The sequence below is a fragment of the Talpa occidentalis genome, unplaced genomic scaffold (assembly GCF_014898055.3).
Source record: "Talpa occidentalis isolate TD23 unplaced genomic scaffold, MPIMG_talOcc4v2.1 talOcc4.17, whole genome shotgun sequence".
Classification (NCBI taxonomy): domain Eukaryota; kingdom Metazoa; phylum Chordata; class Mammalia; order Eulipotyphla; family Talpidae; genus Talpa; species Talpa occidentalis.
Window position 1 is genome coordinate 28,890,386 of NW_023601754.1, and position 20,595 is coordinate 28,910,980.

The 20,595-nt window shown below is 48.1% G+C and overlaps 1 protein-coding gene across 3 annotated transcripts in view; it reads right to left on the reverse strand.

Annotated features, from left to right (window-relative positions):
* GNAO1 (G protein subunit alpha o1) overlaps positions 1-20,595 on the reverse strand; it is a 163,841-nt gene that overhangs the window by 77,956 nt on the left and 65,290 nt on the right. For all 3 annotated transcript variants that reach the window (XM_037516416.2, XM_037516415.2, XM_037516414.2), the window contains exon 3: positions 2,190-2,331. In XM_037516416.2, the coding sequence (XP_037372313.1) occupies positions 2,190-2,331 (142 nt within the window). The remainder of the gene's footprint in view (positions 1-2,189; positions 2,332-20,595) is intronic.

Consider the following 20,595-nt stretch of genomic DNA (forward strand, 5'->3'; position numbering starts at 1 on the left):
GGCTGCCCCTCTCCCTGTCCTATAACAAATGGAAGGCTTTGCCAGTCAGGTAGATTGTGCCTGGCCAGCCTGTGTGCCCTGTACACCTCAGCCACCTGTCACCACAGGGCTGGGCTCTGACTCTGTGGTTCTTGGTGGATGCCCCAGGGACCCCCACCCTGCTCTTAGTTTCCCTTTCCAGTGGAGCCTTCCCCAACCTTCCACTCAAGTGCTGATTAGACCGGGAAATCCCACAGAGGACAGACAGTCAGAGGCTCCAGGGCCCCACAGTGAAGTCCTTACTATCTCCTACTCAGTTCCCGAGCAATTGCCTCACTATTCAGGATAAGAACATGAAAAAAGTTCCACAGGAAGAAATCATGTTTCTAAAACTGAAGGAGAAAAGCATTCCAAAGTCTCACTGGCTTTTCTGGGCTGTAATCAGGGCAGGGGGACTTTGGAAAGGAGGTTAGGTGGTTGAAACAGGTGAGCATGGCAGTGGATACACACTCTTGGAAGATGCTGTGGAACACCTGTGAGTGTCTGTGGCATGTGTGTCTGTGGTGTGTGTGTGTGCGTGCGTGCACACGCACGTAGCAGGCGTACATGAAGCCTTTCGCCCAGCATCTGCCATCTGTTACATGAGACTCTGGCCCCATGCTCCTTCCTTGGCCAAAGGGAGTGAGAGGGACCAAAGGCCTGTGGGAGGCCCCATGTCTGAAATCAGAACAGACATGTCTTGCTCTGGCTTTGATGCCTAAGTTAAGTGAAATGAGTTAATGAGTGCTTTTCGCCATGGCTGGCAGATCCATAAACGACAGAGTGGTCATTACTATGGAAATGAAAGACACACAGCAACCATCTTGGCTAGTTCTGAGGACCTGAGCAGATATTTGCTGACTGGTTGGTTGGTTTCTCCAGGCACTGCTCCCTCCCACTGTGCTTACTCCAGTATCCCCAGTCACAGGGGCAGCACCAGGCCCCTGACACCGGAAGCCCTTAGTGAGTGCTTCATGGAAGCAAGACTGAAGAACTAGCCACGCCCCCCTTTTTGCCACACACTCTGACTCTATGACAAAAACCAAAGAGGCTTCGCCCGCTCCTGGGGGAGAAGCGCCTCCTCTGTAGAACCAGGACAGACTAGGCTTCCCAGGGGAGCAGCGGCAGGCGCCCCAGTCCTCTGGTGGCACCCGGCTTCCTCCCCACCCCCCAGGCTGGCCTCTGACACACACTGAGCCTCTGATTCCCCAATACCCGCAGGAGCCAGTATCTTAGTGGGGCCAACTTTGCCCCCATGAAAGTAGGATTTTGTGCATAAAATACTGAATTTTACATTTAGAGCTATCTGTCATGGGTGATTTATAAGACCCAGAGCAGGCAAGGATAGTTTTCCTCTGTAGGGAGCTGATCTGTAGCTGACAGGATGCATCTAGAACCACAGTGGAATCACACATAACCAGAGAGGATGTGCCCACCCCGAGCCTCCCATGCAGGGACCTGGTGCCCGGTGGCCTCTGCCTACTGCCCTTCTCCAGGATCCAGGACCCAGGGGTAGGTCTCTGGAATGCAGAATCCCACTGGGGACAGAGAGCCACTTTCGAAAGAATTCTGAGACTGTTTGCCTCTCTGCCTTCCTCCCTTTTATTTAGTTTTATTTAACTATATACAGCCAGCGTAGCTGTATATAGTTCCGTCTCAGAGTTAATGCAATTGTTTGCAAATAAAAGGCTTTTATATACTTACTCCATTCACCACTTAGCAGACACCTGGCAACTCAATTGAAAAACAGTCCCTGTCCTGGGATGTCAACTTCCCACAGAAAGGAGGGCCCTGAGGCACTCAGACCCACAGAAAACACACCCCGTGGGGTAGGGCAGGAAGAGTCCCTTCTGATGGCTGCCCCCGCGCCCAACAAAGCAAGGAGAGCTCTCCTAGGGCGGGGAGACAGGCACAGGCAGGGTTTGTGTAGCATGTGGGAGGCCCGCTCTACAACACTCACCAGCCCTTTCTCATCCGCAGAATAAACCCTGCAATTCTGTGGCTGTTGCTTTGTTGGCGACTCTGCCATGGCGGTCTGCCCCCAACAGGAGCCCTGTTTGACTGTGTCTGCCAGCTTGGCTGGTGTGCAGGCCAGGTGGCTGCTGGCCTTCCCATAGGGCAGCATGGCATTGTCAAAAGGACACAGGTTCTCCCTGGGCTCAGCGGCCTACCTTTCTCTCCTTGTCACCATATTCGATGCCCAAAGTGTCCATGGCCCGGACGATGGCTGCCAGGGACTGGATGGTGTTGCTGTAGACCACAGGCTTGTACTGTTTCACGTCTTCTCCAGAGAAACCATCTTCGTGGATGATTCTAGAGAAAACCACATACCACAGCTGGTAAGTGCATTTGTCCAAGGGAGTCGGGTGGGAGAAGCCCCCAGGGCCAACCTTTTAGTTTAGCTAGCTGAGGGCTAGGTCCAGTTTAGGATGATCAATTACTGAGCTGTGGCATTAACATCATAACATCTGAAGGGAGAATCTACCTGAACTACCAAAAACACATCTGAAGAACAGAAAGTTGGGAAATAGCAATGCAGCCTTTTTATATTACTTCTAGAGTGAAAGAAATATCAGTCAACAAGGTGCTGAAAGCCCACAGAACACAAGGGGCACCCCAAGTATTCAATAAATGTTAGCTATTAATATGATGAAGCAAAGCTCAGGGCCTCTGCTAAAATATGCAGCCAGGGGTACATTGCTGAAGGCTCCTGCAAGAGGCCTACAAGTGGATTTTCATTCACAGAAAACTCAGTGGTTTTTGTTTTTATTTTAAGACTTTATTTATTTATTTTAGCATAGAAGAACTGGGGTGCAGGCCAGAGGTGTGGAGGTGGGGTAAGAGGATTTACCAGAGACAGAGTGGGGAGCAGAACAGGCAGATTGACTGAAGAACACTGCTAAGGGGAGCAGTTGGAGAAACAGGAAAGGTCTGCTGTGCCATGTGGGTAGCTCCCTGGAGGGGGATTCAAACTCAGGCATTTGTGGTGGGCCCTCATGGTGGTAGCACTGAGACTTAACCCCTAGGCCACCAGGGAGGCCCCAAAACTCAGTGATTTTAAAGAAGGCTGGACAACTTATTTAAAATAAATCAACTTCATCTTTGACAACATAAACATCAACAGAAGACGTCTGCCTGATCTTTCAACCTGGGCTTGGACTTGACTACCATGTCACCCTTTTTCTGGTGGCTCTCATCAGTGACACAGAGGACACAAAGGAGACCTCACAGTTGGCAGAGGTCACTTTCTCAGGTGCCTCTGAGCTCAGGTTAAGGTTAGACACGCCCTAAGGTCCCTTCTCCCTGCAGGTGACGGGCACTCAATAAATGGTCATTGCTGACAAGATCTGGAAAGGAGTGTAAGCTAGAAAAGGGATAAATGGGAACTCTGCAAGAGCCCTCTTATAGTAGAACTAATTAAGAAAGACTGAGAGAATGGGTTTTAAGACTAACATCCAACATTAGTCATCCCCCAATAACTGCGTAAACAATTTTGCGGTCACATTTTCAGCCCCAGATTGAATATTACTTGTACTATGTTCATTTAGCAATACAACAGCTGAGACCTCTCCTCCACTTCACCACCGCCCCTTTCCATTCCCTTAGAGCAGAAGAAAATTGCAATTATTTTTTTAAAGACAGTTTTATTGAGATATAATTCACACACCATACAACTTATCCATTTAGAGTGGAAATTCAGTGTTTCTTAGTATAATTACTAAGTTGGGCAAAGATCATAATTTAGTTTTAGAACATTTTGTCTCCCTCCCCCACCCCCAGCCCCTGTACCCATTATAGCACATTAGTATCTCTCACCCCAGCAGTAAATAACTACTAATTTACATTCTGTTTTTATAAAGTTGCCTGTTCTGGACATTTCATATAAATGGAACCATCCCATAGGTGGTCCTTTGTGACTGGTTTATTTCCCTTAGCATGCTCACTGTAAGGTTCATTTGTGTTTAACATGAATTAGTGCTTCATCCCTTCCTACTGACAAATGACATTCCATTGCATGGATGTGCCACTTTTCTTCTACCCATAAGTCAGGTGATGGACACTAATGACTCCTCTTGTCAACAGATGTAGGGCTGGGTTGTGGATCTTAACATTCTCTAAGAAGCATATCAGCATGACCCCGTCCACTCTAAGCCCATTTTTTATAAGTCCCTTGAAGGAGGCCACACCTAGTCCACACCACAGGTGTACTACCCTGGAAGGATCCTGCAGGGAATTGCTGGTTCCCATTGCAAACAACCAGAAAATTGGACAAAGTACAGGAGACAAGCACTTTCAGACCCTGGAGAAAAGACAGCAGGACTGTAATCCCAGAGAGAATGGAAATGAAAGTGGCAAGTCCTGGGTTTTACTGCCTGAAGGTGTTTACCAGCCCAAGGGCAGGAGGGAGAGAGAACACAGCGGGTGTGTGTGTGGGGGGTGTCTTCCTGAGCTGGGGAGATCCGAGTTTGGGAAGGCTGAGGTGGCTGGGATCTGAGAAGTGGAATGAGAGCGAAAACTACACACACACAAACACACACGCAAACACATGAGAGAGAGAGACTGACTGACTCAGAGATGCCCTTGAATCCTTGACTGAACAGAATGAGGCTTCACAAGCCCCAAAAGGAGGGAGAAATCAGGAAGCTTGTAAGTTGAACGCTTCCCAAAGCTCACTGAAGGCTGGGAAATGTTCACATTCCAAACAGCCAGAGTGGACAGTCCTTGCTGAACCGTAGGGCACTCTGCAGAGACCCCTCATGCTTTGCTAGTAAGACTAAACTCAACTTACCCCATCAGAGTTTAAAATAAACTTAAAAAAAAAATCCCACTGAAAGAATAAAGGCCAACATTCTTTAAATGAGGACAACAAAATCCAGACGCTTAACAATTTAATATTTATAATTTCTGGCATCCAAGAAAAACTTCCTGCACATGTATGCAAACAGGCGGGAGAGCATGACCCGCAACCAGAATAGCCGGTCCATGGCCGCAGATTCGGGACCAACAGAGGAGATGGGATGAACACATAAGAATTTGAAAGCGGGCCTCCCTGGTGGTGCAAGGGGTTAATCACCGCACTATGGAGCAATCCACAGCCCCTGCAGCACGAGTTTGATCCCTGGCCAGGCAGAGAGAAACCCACATGGAGAGGCAGACCTCTCCTGTCTTGCCCGCTGCTCCCCTCAGCAGTGTACTTCAGTCAATCTGCCTGTTCTGTTCCCCACTCTGTCTCTGGTGGATCCTCTTACCCTACTGCATCTCTGGCCAGTACCCTAGCTCTTTCATGCATAAATAAATAAATCTTTAAAAAAATAAAAGAGGGGCTCCCCTGGTGGCACAGGCAGTTGAGCGCAGCATTGTGAAGCTGTCCGCAGCCTCTGAAGTGCTGGTTCAATCCCAGATGGCCGGCGAGAATCCCACATGGCGCGGCAGACCTCTCCTGTCACCTGCTGCTCCCCTCAGCTGTGTATTTTGTCAGTCTGCCTGTTCTGTTCCCCGCTCTGTCTCTGGTGAATCCTCTCACCCTCCCGCGTATCTGGTCTGTTCCCCCAGTTCTTGTATAAATAAATAAATAAATCTTTAAAAAAAAAAAGGAATTTGAGGGCCTCCCTGGTGGCACAGCGGTTGAGCGCTGGGTTGCGAAGCTGCCCGCAGCCTCTGCAGCGCTGGTTCGATCCCAGGCTGCTCCCCGGCCACAGGAGGAGGGTCCCACATGGCGCGCAGACCTCTCCTGCCACCCACTGCTCCCCTCAGCAGTGTACTTCGGTCCTTCTTCTTTTTTTTTTTTTTTTTCGTACTTCAGTCCTTCTGCCTGCTCTGCTCCCTTCTCTGGCTCGGTGAATTCTCTCACCCTCCCGCGCTTCTGACTGTATGTACCCAGTGCTTGTATAAATAAATAAATAAATCTTAAAAAAAAAAAGGGAATTTGAATTTGAAAGCGCCTATTTAAATATTTTTGAGAAATTAAAGGAAAACATGGACATAACAAGGAGAGATATGAAAGATAAGAAAAAACTGTGGTATGTCTAAAGATGAAATTACAATACGTGAAGTAAAAATTTCACTGTATGGGATGAACACATTAGACACAGAAGATTCATGGACTTCAATATACAGGAATGAGAACTATATGAACTGAAGGCAAAAAGAAGAGAAACGCTTTGTGATGTCTCCTCCATATGCAAAAGTAAAGCTTATGGGACTGTGGGGCAGAGGATAGGCAGGGGGAGATGGAGACCCATTGCTGAAAGTCTTACACAGGGAATGGTATGATGCTCCTTGAAAGCAGCGTGAAACATGAAGACACAGGACTCAAGCATAGAACAACAACTAAAAAACTATAGAAGAAAACCAGATGTTCCTCAGTTTCTATGACTAGACTCTCCTGGAGGATGGGACCCTCTGGGTGACCTGAGGGGTGCAGTGGAATTTGCTGGTCCCCAAGATCAGCTCCCCCAAGAAATCAGGCAATGAAGTTTGCACGTGAAGCCACAGGCTTTGCCATGCCCCAGGGAACAATATAGAATCCTGGCTGCCTCCAAGACTCCTTCCACCAAGGGGTGGGGCCATTACTTTCACACACACTAATATCATTAATTTTTTGCCACCTAATAAGGGAAGGAGGGCAGGCTCTTATTATACCCAGCTGACAGAAGAAGAAAACGAAGCTGAGATTAGGTAGCAGGTTGATGTCTCTCAGCAGGTAAGTATCCAAGCTATGAGCAGAACCAGCTCCATAGTCTACTCTACCACCCCTCGATCAATAGGCTGGGCTCCTTCCAGCACCTGGGAGGCCCAAGATGAAGCAGCTTCATTTGAGGCTTGAAGAAATGGTACATACAATTTGGGGAAACTGCTCAAATCATAATAATTAGTTTTATAGCTTGTTCAAAACTTAGCTTAAAATTGGGCTTTATCTCATGGTAGAATTTTTTATCCCTTTCTCTCCCAAACTATAAAGTAATAAGTACCCCAGCAATAAGAAATTTGGACCATACAGAACACCAAGAGGAAACAGTATTCCTAATCCCATCACTCAGAGAGAATCACTGGCTTTTGTGTAACTCCTGTAGCACTTCTCCCATGCCACCTCTTCCCCTTCTGTTTCCCCTAGCACTGGTTTGAGTCAAATATTCTTAAAAAGTATCAAAAAAGACCCTTTACTGCTCTATTTCCATCTCACTTCAGAGAGGCAGAGTAGCGCAGTGGTAAGAGCTCAGGAGTCAGACTGAGTGACGCCAGTACCAAGCACACAGTGAGTGTGTAACAGCTGCTGGCTATTAGTAATGATATCTTCACTCTGGAGTCTAAGTCCCCCCAAAGGAATTACCATCATTTGTGGTATAAATAAAGCAAAATAATAAAAGCAGCTAATGTTGAGGGTTTACTCTCTATGCTAACTGCTTTCTGTGCACCTCATTTAATCTTCAAGACAATCCTTGGCAATAAAAAATGTGTACCTCCTCTTTGCAGACGGGGACCCCAAGGCGCAGAGAGCTGAGGTCAGAGAGCTGATGTCAGTGGCCACCGAGGCCCTGCTATGATCAGGAGGATGCTGAGAGGTCTATGGGGTCCCTCCACTCCAGAGATGTCACACACCAAGTGAACACCAGCACACCTCCGACAGTTTCAGCCCAAGGAGTCCGGCAAGGACAGGAAGTGCCTGGCATGGGGTTGGAGAGGCAGCCTGGGGGAGGCTGGTCTCTTGGGACAGCCCTGATCTGCGTTGTGGAAGAGACAAGCTGGAATCTGGAGCCAGAGCGAGGCTGACAGTGACCCCCTAGCAACAGCCAGAGGCATCTCACCCTGCCGTAGCCCCAGAAGAACGGATGCCCCTGTACATGATGAGGACCAAGGGCAGAATCAAGTGCCAGACACATCGTCTGGGCCACTGGATCTGGCCATGCTCGAAGCCTGTCTCTACACTTTGCGTGACAGGAGCCAAGTAAATTCTCTGAGTTTTGCATAAGCTAATTTGGCTTGGGTTTCTATCCCCAACAACCAATAGCGTCATGATGCGAACTTGTTTTGTGCCTTGGTATCAGCAATCATTGGAGATCATATCCTAGGAGGTTTGTTTATTGATTCTGTCTTTCTGGCAGCCCATCAGTCTTCGGAGGTCACACACTGCATCTCGACCATCTCTGTCTCCCTTTTCACACTTTCTCACAGGGCCGGCCCTGGACAGCACTTAGGAAAAGTGGGACACAAGTGCACAAGTGCCCTCTCCAAGGAGCTCACCAAAGTGCCCAGATGCTTGTGTGTGTGTGTGTGTGTGTGTGTGCGCGCGCGCGTGTGCGTGTGTGTCTGCCAGATTTCTTAAGTCTGTACAGGCAGGGTCACAAAGGTAGGCCAAGCTAGGTGCTCCCCCAAAACTTGGGGACTCTAGAGGGGTGTCTGAAGCCACCAAACCAGAAAAGACATGGGGAACAAGCAAGAGCTGACTTGGTGTTCAACTTTGAAAAGAAGCCATTGGCTGGACTCTGGAAACCCTGGATTCTGAAAATCTGGTTACAAAAGCGAGGGAGGGGATCTCAAGGGGGAATGGGGAGAGAGGGCGGGGCTGGCAGGCCCACCTGCCTGAGCAGGTCTGACCTTTTAGGGACAAGACAACAAAAGAGGGACCCCACTTCCCCTGCCTTCAGTTCTTCTTTGCAGCTTTGGGGACCTGCAGGAGGCCTGGGAGTGGGCTCCCAGCTCTCAGTGCAGGCCTGTGCTCAGCTGCAGTGAGACTTCCAGACCTAGTGGCCTTATATGGTCACAGAACTGCAGGCTTGAGAGCTGGAAAGGGACCTTAGAGGATCATCTGGCACAGCGGCCATTCTCCTTCTCTGAATCACAGATGCCTCTGGGATTGTGACAAATGCACCCTTACACCCAATTCCTGGAGATTCATGAACACAGAGCTTCAGCTGCTTGAACCCATGATTTTTCATACCATCCCCAGGTTGGATCAAATGTCCCCCACACCACTATCTCCGTGTATCAGCACCGGAACTCTTTGTGTTCTCCACATCCCTCTAATGACCCAGAGGAAGCGGTGCCTCTGGAGCCACTCAGCTGTGCGACAGGAACTTCCTCAACATTGTGCCCTCGGGGGCCTCAGCTTTCCACGGGTAGGGGCATGGTGTTATTAAGGACCCTCACTAGGTGGTCAGGATCAGGTGAGTTAGTACCTATGGGAGCATGCTTGGCACAACATGTACCCTGTTGCTCTATCCATTAATATTATTATTATTGTCACACGCAGTGAATGGACAGAGGAGTAAGTGTGGGGTGTCCCGTGTCTATCCTCTTGAAGATAGGAGTGACCCAGGTTTAGGGGGCAGGAAGCGGGGAGGCCATGGGAGGAAGAAGCGAGGAGGAGGAAGCAGGTGGCAGCCCGAGGGGAAGTGGTGCCAGCCCAGGGCCATTCTCCAGCCTGGAGCACAGACTCTGCTCATTCATCAAATGAGCAGCTCCTTTCCAAGAAGCAGGGGTGAAAGCTGCGTTTCCTGATTTGGGGGCTGCTTCACAATGTTACCAAATGTGCTACTGCACACGGCTGGGGAGTGGAGGGTATTCATAGGCCAGTGGCCCGGCTGGGTCAGCACTCAGCACTTCACTCGGTGACCACTGACACCTGGGGAAACGTGAGCAGCCAGGGGACATGTCCCTGAGCCAACCCCTCACACATCTTGAATCAAACAGCTAAGATGCCAGTCAATGGGTGAACCCCATTCTGGCAATTGGGGCCTCCTCAGAGGTGATGAGAACAGCAGCCTTGGGTGGGACAGTAATATGAAAATACCAATCACATGATAGTCAGTGTCCTGGGCAGCACTTCTGTATAACCATGTATGAGTATGAAAGTGTGTGTCTGAGTTGTGTGTGTGTGTGGTGTTGGAGGTAGAAGGGGTTGTGGAGGGAGAAGATGGGAGAGACAATGGATGTTAGGGGAGGATCCTAAACATAAAATTGTCAGATGGAATCAACACAAATGCCCATTGATGGATGACTGGTGAAGAAGATGTGGTTTATACACTCATTGGAGGACTCCTCAGCGTTTACAAAAGATGTAATCTTGCCTTTTGTGACAAAAGAAATGGAACTTGAGGTAATTATGCTAAAAGTGAAATAAGTCAGGAAGTGAAAGACCAACTACTGGGCAGTTTCATGATATATGAAACTATATGAATAAGCAAAGTGAACAAACTGGCAAAACACAACAAAAATAAACTCTTAGACTCTGAGAAAAATATGGAGGTTACCAGGGGGGAAAGGGAAGGAGTGTGAGGAAAGGGTGTGTGTGGGGGGTCAATTTGACAGTTTGATGGCACTGGAACTTGCGGGGCAAGTGAGCAAAGAATGCCCACACATTGAGGCGTGAAGCTGTACTCTTCAAATCACATAGTTTTGTGAATGAATGGTAAAGTGATAAAGTTTTATTAAAATAAAAACAAAACAAAAACAAAAAGGAACAACATATCAAGGATCACTCCTGAGTAGTGGCATTTAGAATTTTTTTTAATCTTCTTTATTTTGTTCATTAAAAATGTGTTCATTATCTGGAAGAATAACAAATTATTTTCAATGGGAGCCAGACATTTCATAGTTAACATGGGACCATTTTAGTCAGGAGAGGAGACTAGAGTAAGTGGTGAAGCTATGAATCAATAGAAAGCTCCTGACAGGATTCATTTGCATTCAGCCTGCTGTATTATCTTATCAGACTTCAAAGCCTGTGAGAATTGGTCTCTGCTTCATAGTAGCTCTCATTCTAAGTGTTATGGCCAAGTGCTGAGGACATGAAAACAACCAAAAAAAGTGGCATCTGATAAGGGCCAACTGAAGGGCACATGTATCAAACACGATGGCTATTTCCTTCTTACCATGATGGGTTCCTTTCCCTGCCTCCCTTGCAGCTAGGAGTGACCATGTGATCCAGGTCTAGTGACTGAAGGGAAGCTGGCTAGAAATGCCACTGAGAAAGGGTTTTCCTTTATGGTCCAAAGAGAGAAGCATTGAGAACAACTTCCCTGTCTCCCTACTCCACTGACTCCTGACCCTGCCTGTCCCCTAAACAACCATTCCCTGACTTCTTGCTTTTGTATGTGGTTATGTGAGGAAGTGAAAACTAGTGCCAAGGCAGCCATCTTGTGACCATGAGGCTAAGTGTCACCACCCTGAGGATGGTATATCAGAGAGGTTGAGGGCAATCCTAGTGACACTGCTTGCTGAACTGCCAGATCACCCTGGCTATTCCTACCATAATGCCCCTAGCTGAGAGAGAGGAAATGTCCTCCTGGGAGCCGACAGAGAAACATATTTTCCTGTTGGAAAACAATCTAAAGCTAGAGACAAAGGAAACTAGAAAGAAGAGACTCATCTATAGGAACATGCTAGCGTGTAGCAGAGCAGGATGAAATTTCCAGAGACCTCTCCACAGTGCTGCAGGTCTCTCATCTTCCTAGGTGCTCCTCTGAGGTAGGGGAAGTGATGTATGACACCAGGTGACCAAAAACATCTAACAAAAATGAAATACATTCCCCCCTTCTTACCTAAAATTTTTGTTCTTTTTTTTTTTAAGATTTATTTATTTATTCATACAAGCATTGGATATAGTCAGAAGCGAGGGAGGGTGAGAGAATTCACCAGAGCCAGAGTGGGAAACAGAACAGGCAGACCAACGAAATACACTGCTGAGGGGAGCAGCGGGTGCGGCAGGAGAGGTCTGTCGTGCCATGTGTGGGACCCTCGCCGGCGGGGATTGAATCAGCGCTGCAGAGGCTGAGGGCAGCTTTGCAGCCCAGCGCTCAACCACTGCGCCACCAGGGGAGACCCTAAAATTTTTGTTCTTAATAATTTGGGGATTTATTTGAGGATATCCTGCAAACTCCTTTATTCATTCATTTCCTAAATAATTTTTCATTATCTTTTTGGGTACCCCCTGTAGACTAGGCACTGAACCAAATGCTGGAGACATAAGAGCAAACCAACAGACATAATCCTGCCCTCATGGAGCTTGCATTCTAATGGAAGTTAGACACTTAGTAAGTCATTTTACAAATGGCTGTGTAAATCATAACCAGAGTAAGTGCTACCAAGAGGAAAAACACACCTGGAAGAGATACAAGAGGAGGCCTACAGAGTGGGTGCAGGGCCAGCCTTGCAGGGGCATCACTGAAAGTGGTTGGATGAGGAAGCGGGACAGGACTCCAGACAGGGGAGTAGCATCTGCAAGGTGGTATTGTGGAGAAAGGCTTCTCTGTGTGAACTCTAGACAAGCTGCTGGCACCCAAGTGCAAAGAGCAAGCTAATTCAGTGGGAGAAATGTCATGAGCACCAGCCATGCTAAGGGAGATGGCAGGAAAGAGCAGGCCAACTTGGGGTGGGGGGAAGGGCAGAGGTGAGGCACAGAGAACAGGTGGACAGGACCCTGCTAAGCCTCCTCCCTCTTTTCCCTGTTGGAGCTCCTGCCCACTCTATTCTTGTGCTTCCTTTTATTTAATTAAGTTTTGTGCCCAGGGGGGTTTGATCTGCAGGAGACCTGGGCCCTTGACTAAGGAATACCCCAAGAGCAAAAGGGAAGCAGAGCACCCAGAGGGCTCTGCGTAGGCTGGGCCAGAGGTGGGCATTTTTAGGACTGAGGGGCCCAAATCCCCTGGTTCATTCATCCGTCCATCCATTCATCCCACAAACACAAACTGAGTGCAGATTAGGAGGCAGACATCCCTAACTGTCCTAATCACTAACAGTGTGGGCTGTGAGCAGGTTCTCAGCCTTCCTGAGCCCGGTCTCTCCTCCGCATACCAAGGACAAGGACAGTCCTCACAGGCCATCGGCAGTTGTAATTAGTGTGTGGAGAGGGTCTGGCACAGTCAGGTCCAATAACTGCTAATTGCTAGTTTTAATTAAGTCACAGGCCAGTCGGTGCCAGAGCAGGGCTAGACCACATAATGAGTCTCCCAGGCCCGGGTCCCCCACCTCCCTTTACCCAAATGAATGTGGTAGTTCAGGGTCAGAGGGTATTATGGTAGGGATAGCCAGGTGTTATTTGAATGATGGGCACAGGGACCACCAGCTCAGCAGAGGGAAGACGTGTGTGATGCATGGTAACAATAGCTGCAGCTACCCTCAACATTACTGCCCACATCAGCCCCCGCCCATTGTGCCCTCCTCTCAGCCACTGAACTGACCACTAGGCACCAGGGGCAGTTCCGACATCACTGGGAGAGTGACAAATAGGACCACACAGCCCTTGCCATCAAAGGACTCAAAGTCTAGGGGAAGACAGAATATAAAGGAACAATTATAGAGTGATAAACACAAAACAGGTGGAGAGTTAGAGGTATGGGGGGGTGGAGTTAGGAGCCAGAAAAGGAGGTAACATGTGAAGCTGAAAAGGTGGGAAAGAGTGGCCTTGCTTATATGCGAGGAGGAGCATCTCAGCCAGAGAGAACAGCATGTGTAAAGGTCCTGGGGTGCCCTGTGCAGAGGAATGCTGAATCACCAGTGGGAATGAATTCAGTAAGAGGGAGAGTGGGGGTGGATGAGGTCAGAGAAGGCATCGGGAACCCTAGATCTAAGCATAAAGTATTACTTACATATTTTCTCAATACATATTAAAACAAACACTAGTTGAGGGCCTCCCCTGGTGGCACAGCAGTTGAGCGCTGGGCTGCAAAGCTGCCCGCAGCCTCTGCAGCACCAGTTCGATCCCTGGCTTCCAGCGAGGGTCCCACATGGTAAGCAGACTTCTCCTGCCCCACCAGCTGCTCCCCTCAGCAGTGTATTTTGTCAGTATGCCTGTTCTGTTCCCCGCTCTGGCTCTGGTGAATTCTCTCACCCTCCCGCCCTTCTGACTGTATCCAGTGCTTGTATAAATAAATAAGTCTTTAAAAAAAAACAAACACTAGTTGAAATAAAAAAAATTCATGGGTATACCTTCCCAAATCACTCTGGCTTCCCCCAGGGGTTCTGCTGTAAGTATGGGTTCCTTTTAAGTGATAGCTTTCTCCCTCTTTCCCTGACTTCTACAGCCCTGATTGGAAGGCCTGGACTTGGAACACATATGGATTCCAAATCACACAAATAAGCAAAAAAAAAAAAAAAAAAAAAAAAAGCGGGAAAAAAATCAGCCATCATCCCAGCACCTGGACAGAGGCACTGTCCAGCATATCTCTCATTCCTTCTACCTGGGAATCTGCATGCATGTGGCTATCCTGAAGTGGAATCATACCCAGGACTCATCAGTGGCTGCTAGGTGGCTTATCATCTAAATGGGCCCCAAATCATTCCATCAAATCCCCAGCAGTGGACATTCGGGTTGCTTGTAGACGTGGACTCTTCCCAGCTTCCAATTCAATAGCTGGGGAGGCTATCTGGTTACAAATCTGTTTCTTCTTAAAAGGACAGAAAGCTCCAGAAACTGGATAGAACAAGCCAGAGGCTGGGCAGACCCTGGCTGCATAGGCTGAGCCCGTGAGTATAAATGGGCTATCTCAGCTATTTGAAAAGAAGAGAGACAGATTCAAAAATCTAGCTGTTCAAAGACAAGGTGAAGTTGTATATAAGAAAAATTATTCAAGAAGTAAGATCTTCTGGTAATGATATTTAAAATATGATATTCTAATATTACAATAATACAGAATAGAAAGGTATTCTAAAATAACAGTATCAAGCAGATTGATCCCCCAGGGGAAAGATGGTGCAAAACAAGAGCTATGCCCTGTTGACATGACTTGCAGAAAACTGTTATAAAGATGCCATTTTTAATAAGGGGTAACTTGGGCCAGAAGCAAAGATGTCAGTTGCCAACTGTCACCAGACAGAGCCAGGGGCAAGGACAGGACTTGCAATTCCAGCACAGAGGCTCAGCTGCCGTTATCTGGAAAACAATGTGGACCTTGCCCTTGCCAGAGACTCTTGGTGCTCTCATTCCATCAGGGCCAGGGGCTCAAAGCACCTCCTTCTGGAGCTCTGGTCCCTTTTTTCTCTCCTTGGTGGTGTGACTGGTCTGAATCCTGGGAATCCAATCTTGGAAGATAGATGTCATGCCTTTGACTTGAAGTTGTAGAAACCCAGGTTCTTAGGTAGTTTGATCACGCACAAGCATAGTACTCCCAGGTGAAGTGGCTAGAAGTCCTCAGAGACCTGGGGCCTCTGGCCAGTCCTTCTTAATTCAGCAGTGGCCTTAGCCTGGGGCTTTGCCTTAGTGTGAGAGGAAATCCTTTAGGACAGCTCTGTCTGCCTCTATGAAGACACACTGTCCTCCTCATGCATCCTCATATCCTAGCCACTGGCCCACCGCAGGGTATACTCCTTTATACATAGATCACCACCCAATCAATCAATCAATAAACATTGATTGTTATATAGTTATATAAATATTTGCATACTTTGATTCCCAATGAGTGCCATGAGGGCAGAACCTCTCCTGACAAGTTCACCAACCACTGTGCCTTAGCAGACCCAAGACACAGCGTATCATCAATAAATACTGGCTAAATGCAAAGGTATATGTGATGCTAAACATCAAAGGTATATAAAGTGATGCTAAACATCACTTTATAAAGTGATGCTAAACATCACTTATAATTAGGGAAATGCAATCAAAACCACAAATGAGATACCTCCTCACACCAGTGAGAATGGACCATATTAAAAAAACTGGCAACAATAAATGTGGTAAGGATGTGGAGAAAAAGGAGCCCTCTTACACAGCTGGTGGGAATGCAAACTGGTCCAACCACTATGGAAAGCTGTGTGGAGGACCCTCACATTACTAAAAGTGGAGTGACCATATGACCCGGCAGTTCCACTCTTAGGAATCTACCCAGAGAACACAAAAACACTAATTTGAAATGAAGCCTGCACTCCTATGTTTATTGTAGCACTATTCACAGTAGCTAAGGTATGGAAACAACCTAAATGCCCCAAAACAGATGACTGGATCAAGAAGATGTGGTCTATATACACAATGGAATACTACTCAGCAATCAAAAAAAAGATAAACTCATTCCATTTGCAGCAACATTCATCAGCTGGAAGGGATGATGCTCAATGAAATAAGTCAGGAGGAAAAAAAAAAATCCAATGGTTTCACTTATAGGCAGAATATAGGGAAACTGAACAAGGGGTCAGAAAAAAAAAAAAAGACGAAACTAGCAGGCAAACTATAAATCCAAGACATCTGGCATGGGAAGGGTAGGGAGAGGGAACAAAACTGGAGCAAAGAGCATAAGAGACTATGATGAAGGTTCACAGGTGATATGCTGGGGGAATTTTATGGGGATTACACCTGAGGGGAGAAATCACTGTACAAAAATGAACAATGTAAATACACATACATACATACATACACACATATATGTATGTGTGATTATACATATATATATATGTATAAATAAATGTTGGCTGCATGACTGAATGTAACAGGCGATTCCTCAGGCCTCTTCAGCTCTGAAATGGGGGCTCTGCATGACTCCTTTCTGTGAAGGTAGGCAGCTCTAAATTGTGAGCCAGGATAAACACTCATCTCTTCCAACCCACCTACTACCTCGTAGCCCTGGCTGCCAATCCTGTCGATACTGTGGTGATTGAACAGTCTTCCGTTTCTGGCCTAGAATCTATGGCCCTTACTTAATGATACTCATTGGAATCACACCCCTCCCCCAGTGGCCTGGGTTCATCCCCTTTAACCTACATCTTGGTTCTCACAGGTTTTCCAAGGGTCAGGAAGTCCAGCCACTTTATGTTGCCACCTCGTGCTCACTTCTGAAAAAATCCAAAGCCATTCTTTGAAATCCAACTGCTAAATTCATGGGTTATGTTGTAAAGACGGACAGGGAGCTTTATGGCTTCTGAGCACTTTTTACAATGCCTTATGTAAAAACATGCACTTTCATTAAATTGTGAAAGCCTAGGAGTGAGGCAAAGTGGTTCAATGTGGATTTTACTGCCTAAATCTTCAGTAACATTTCTGGCTTCTCGTCTGCCTGATTAGGGCAGCTGCTTCATCGCCCTTTCTTCTTCGGCTGACATAATGAAATGAAGGATTCTTATTAGTACATTATGTCTAATATGCGAACGCTATTATACATCAGGGGGCAGTTTGCAGATTTCTTATTATATTTTGTGGAGGAAGCACAAGTGCACTGCACAGCTTTACTCATCCTGTTGAGTCCTTGGGAGAAAACCTTCCTGCCTTCCTGCCTGCAGTATATTTGTTTGGTATTTATGTTGCCCATTCATTAGCCCCTGGGTGTGTTCTCCTGAACCACGGAGGAGAGAGGGCCACCAGAGCCTGTGGCTGCTGGCAGATAGCTCACAGACAAGAGACCCACCCACCCAAGCTTCCTAAGCCATCTCCCTTCCTGAGCCCAGCCAGCAAGTCCAAGGTGATCTAAGCAGACCAGGTGGGACCCTGACAGCCTGTGGGAGGGCTCCAGTCTGGGTTCTTCCTGATTCCCCCACTGTTCATTGTAGGGTGCAGTGGTGACTCACTGCAGAATATGCCTCTGAGCTAGGATGAGCTTTGTACATGGCCAGTGAGGGCTGTAGTGGCCCTCCTTTGTTTTTGCTTGCCAGCTTCTAGTCCCCCTTCCCTTGGAAAACCATCTTCGTTCCCACTTTGGGGACTCTTTGTATCCCTAACCTATGTTCCATGTGTAACACCCTGATCTACTCCTAGCCTGAATCCAGCCATGCCTGATGCTGTCTCCTTCTAGCTTACCCAGTCACACAAGCCAGTGTGTCTCCTTTTGTGTGCTAGTCCACTCAGAGGCAGGTTTCTGTCCTTAGCAATGGGGAGTTTTGACAAAAGCTATGACAGTGTACAGTGCTAGTGAGTTTCTTTGGAAGGATGGAGGCAGGACCCTGGACCAGACACAGAGACTGATCTGAAAGAGGGCATCTTCTGAAAGCTCAGAGGCCTGCAGCCCTACAGCAGCATCTGCTTCACAGTGATCAGGCCAGGCTGGAGGTCACGTTTACTACAGGTATTTCAGGAACAAGCTGCTCCCAAAGCACTGACTACTACCCCAAGTCTCCAAATATCAGCAACCTCACTCCCCTTCTCTTCTAGATTACAGACCCAGGTATCCTGGAAGGTGCTTTGCACAGGCTCTTGGTTTCCCCCCTTACTGTTCTTTTTAAGTGAGGACTTGTTTTTCTTCCCTTTCTTACCATGTGATTGGGCAGGGAAAGAAGCAACACACCAGTGACAACCTGCAGACAAAGGCACAAAGAGACATAAAAAGGATCTTCTGTCCTCTGTGCCTGGCACACACGCAGGGGATATCTTTGAGATTTGCCACCAAGTCTTCTAAGCATTGCCCCAGATGGCAGAACATTCTAGGTGAGTGTTTGTTCTGAAACAAAGAGACAAACAAAAAGCCCTGGTCTCAGCTCCCTGTGGAGAAGAGTTCAGGGCAAAAGGCACAGATGACCAGAAGCCTGGAGCTCCTTGGGAAAATCACATTTCTCACATCCTCTGCGGGAAAAATACTTGTGGTAAAGTCTGCCAAAAGCAAGTCTGAATCTACATTCCTCTTTGGGGAGACTCATGTCTTCCCCAAATCAAATAGCAGTGGTCAGTGATGAGGTTAATTTTCGCCAAAGAGAGCCCTGCCTGCACCCAGCAGCCCTGAGCTTCTCTGACTGGGCCACGTGAGCCAAGTTCTCCTGGTTCCCAGTGTCTCCCTGTTGTTAGGTTTTTGAAAGAGAGTGAGGGAGAATTCACGTGAGGGCACGTCTTGCTAGGCCAAGAGAAATATAGTCAGAGATACAACAAAACCCAGCCCAGGGCCTCCCTGGTGGCACAGATGGTTGAGCGCAGCATTGTGAAGGTGTCCGTAGCCCCGGCAGTGCCAGTTCGATCCCGGCTAGCTGGGGAGATACCCACATGGCACAGCAGACCTCTCCTGCCTCACCTGCTGCTCCCCTCAGCAGTGGATTTCCATCAGTCTGCTTCTTTTGCTCCCCACTCTGTCTCTGGTGAATCCTCTCACCCTCCCGCACACCTGGCCTGTACCCTAGTTCTTATATGCATAAATAAATCAATCTTAAAAAAAAAATGAAAATCTAGCCCAGCCGGCCTTCCTTCCCTGTGGTGGATGCAGCCCAGAAAGGATGCCTGTCGGTGTGGTGGATCTAAATGGCCCCGCCGTGGCCTTCTGGATTTCCCCCTCGCCCCAGCACCAGCCTTTCCCAAGCAGATGGAAGCTCCTCATTAATAACCACTATGATATGGTTATGGCCAAAAGGGAATGTCCACAGAAATCACTTTGTGGGCTTCCACATCGATTCCCTGCTCCGAGGATGCTTGGGAGGGGCTGTGGGTCCTGGCTCTTTAGGCCAAAAGCATCAATTCGGGCAGTGGGCATAGCAGGGTCTGCTGAGAGCAAGCTGTGCCCTCTAGACCTAAATGTGCCTTGGCTGGGGTCAGCATGCAATGGAGTTAGGACTCAGCTGGTTCTCATCTCTAAGCCAAAGGACAGTGGCGCCTGGCCCCTCCCTCATCACTATCTCAGAACCTCTGAAAGGGGGAGACCTGCAGCTGGCCATAGCTGAGATTCTAAAAGTGAATCAAGCCTGAAATCGGCTCACGCTGAAGACAAGCTTTCCATGCAGGACAGGCTTCTCAAGCTGTCATCCCAAAAATCTGTCCATTCAGTCATACTCCACTCATTAGGCTGCAGGTAAAGACAAGAGAAAATTCGCACTAGGCCCACTGTTCTTGTCCTCTAATCCAGGCGGCCGCAGCTGCAGTCGTGTGGCTGGGTCCTGGGGAAGAGAAATGATGCCAGCAGCTGAGCCCTGCGACGGCCAGCACTGCGCAAGGGCGCCAGACATGTGCACACTGATCTTCCCAATGACTCCTTGTACCCCAGCGCCCAGCACCTGGCCTTAGAGCTGTGTGTCAGTGCCAGCTCCACTTTAAAGACAAGGCAAGTGGCTTACAGAGACGTTCATTACCTTCACCAAGGCATGTGGAGAGTAAATGCAGGTATTTCCAGGGGTCCAAGCCCTACTCAACATAGCCTGTGAGCCACAACTTCCAAGCAATACTGATGACCTCAAGCACAGGCAGAGGAAGGAGAACAGGTCAGGGAGGGAGCAGGCTTCTGGGCCAGTGGAAAGGAGGGGGAAAGCATGCCCACATTAAGAAGGGCTCCAACCCCCAGGAGGCTTCTAGTGCCACACTGGTGCTTAACTGTAATCTCCAACTTCTCTTTCAGCTTTTCTGGTGTCACAGCCGTCATCAGATGAACCCCTGTCCTACCCCAGCTACTGATCACACACAGCACCGTGTCTGTCCATGCATTGTACTCTGCCTGACACCTCTCCAGCATGCGTCTCAGCTCTCCCCCTGCAGTTGGGCAGTTGACTGCAGGGGGAGATCTCCTGGAAGGTAGAATCCAGCTCAGATTCCTCCTGTGTCCCACTGTCTGGCACAGTGGTGGCTGAAGGCAAGTTCAAGCATTAATGCATTAAGTCTGTCCTGGGAGGTTTCTAACACTGCCCATGTCCCCACCATGTTGGCTTACTGTAACCAAAACCAAACCCAGTTTCTCTGCTGAGACACTTCAGTGT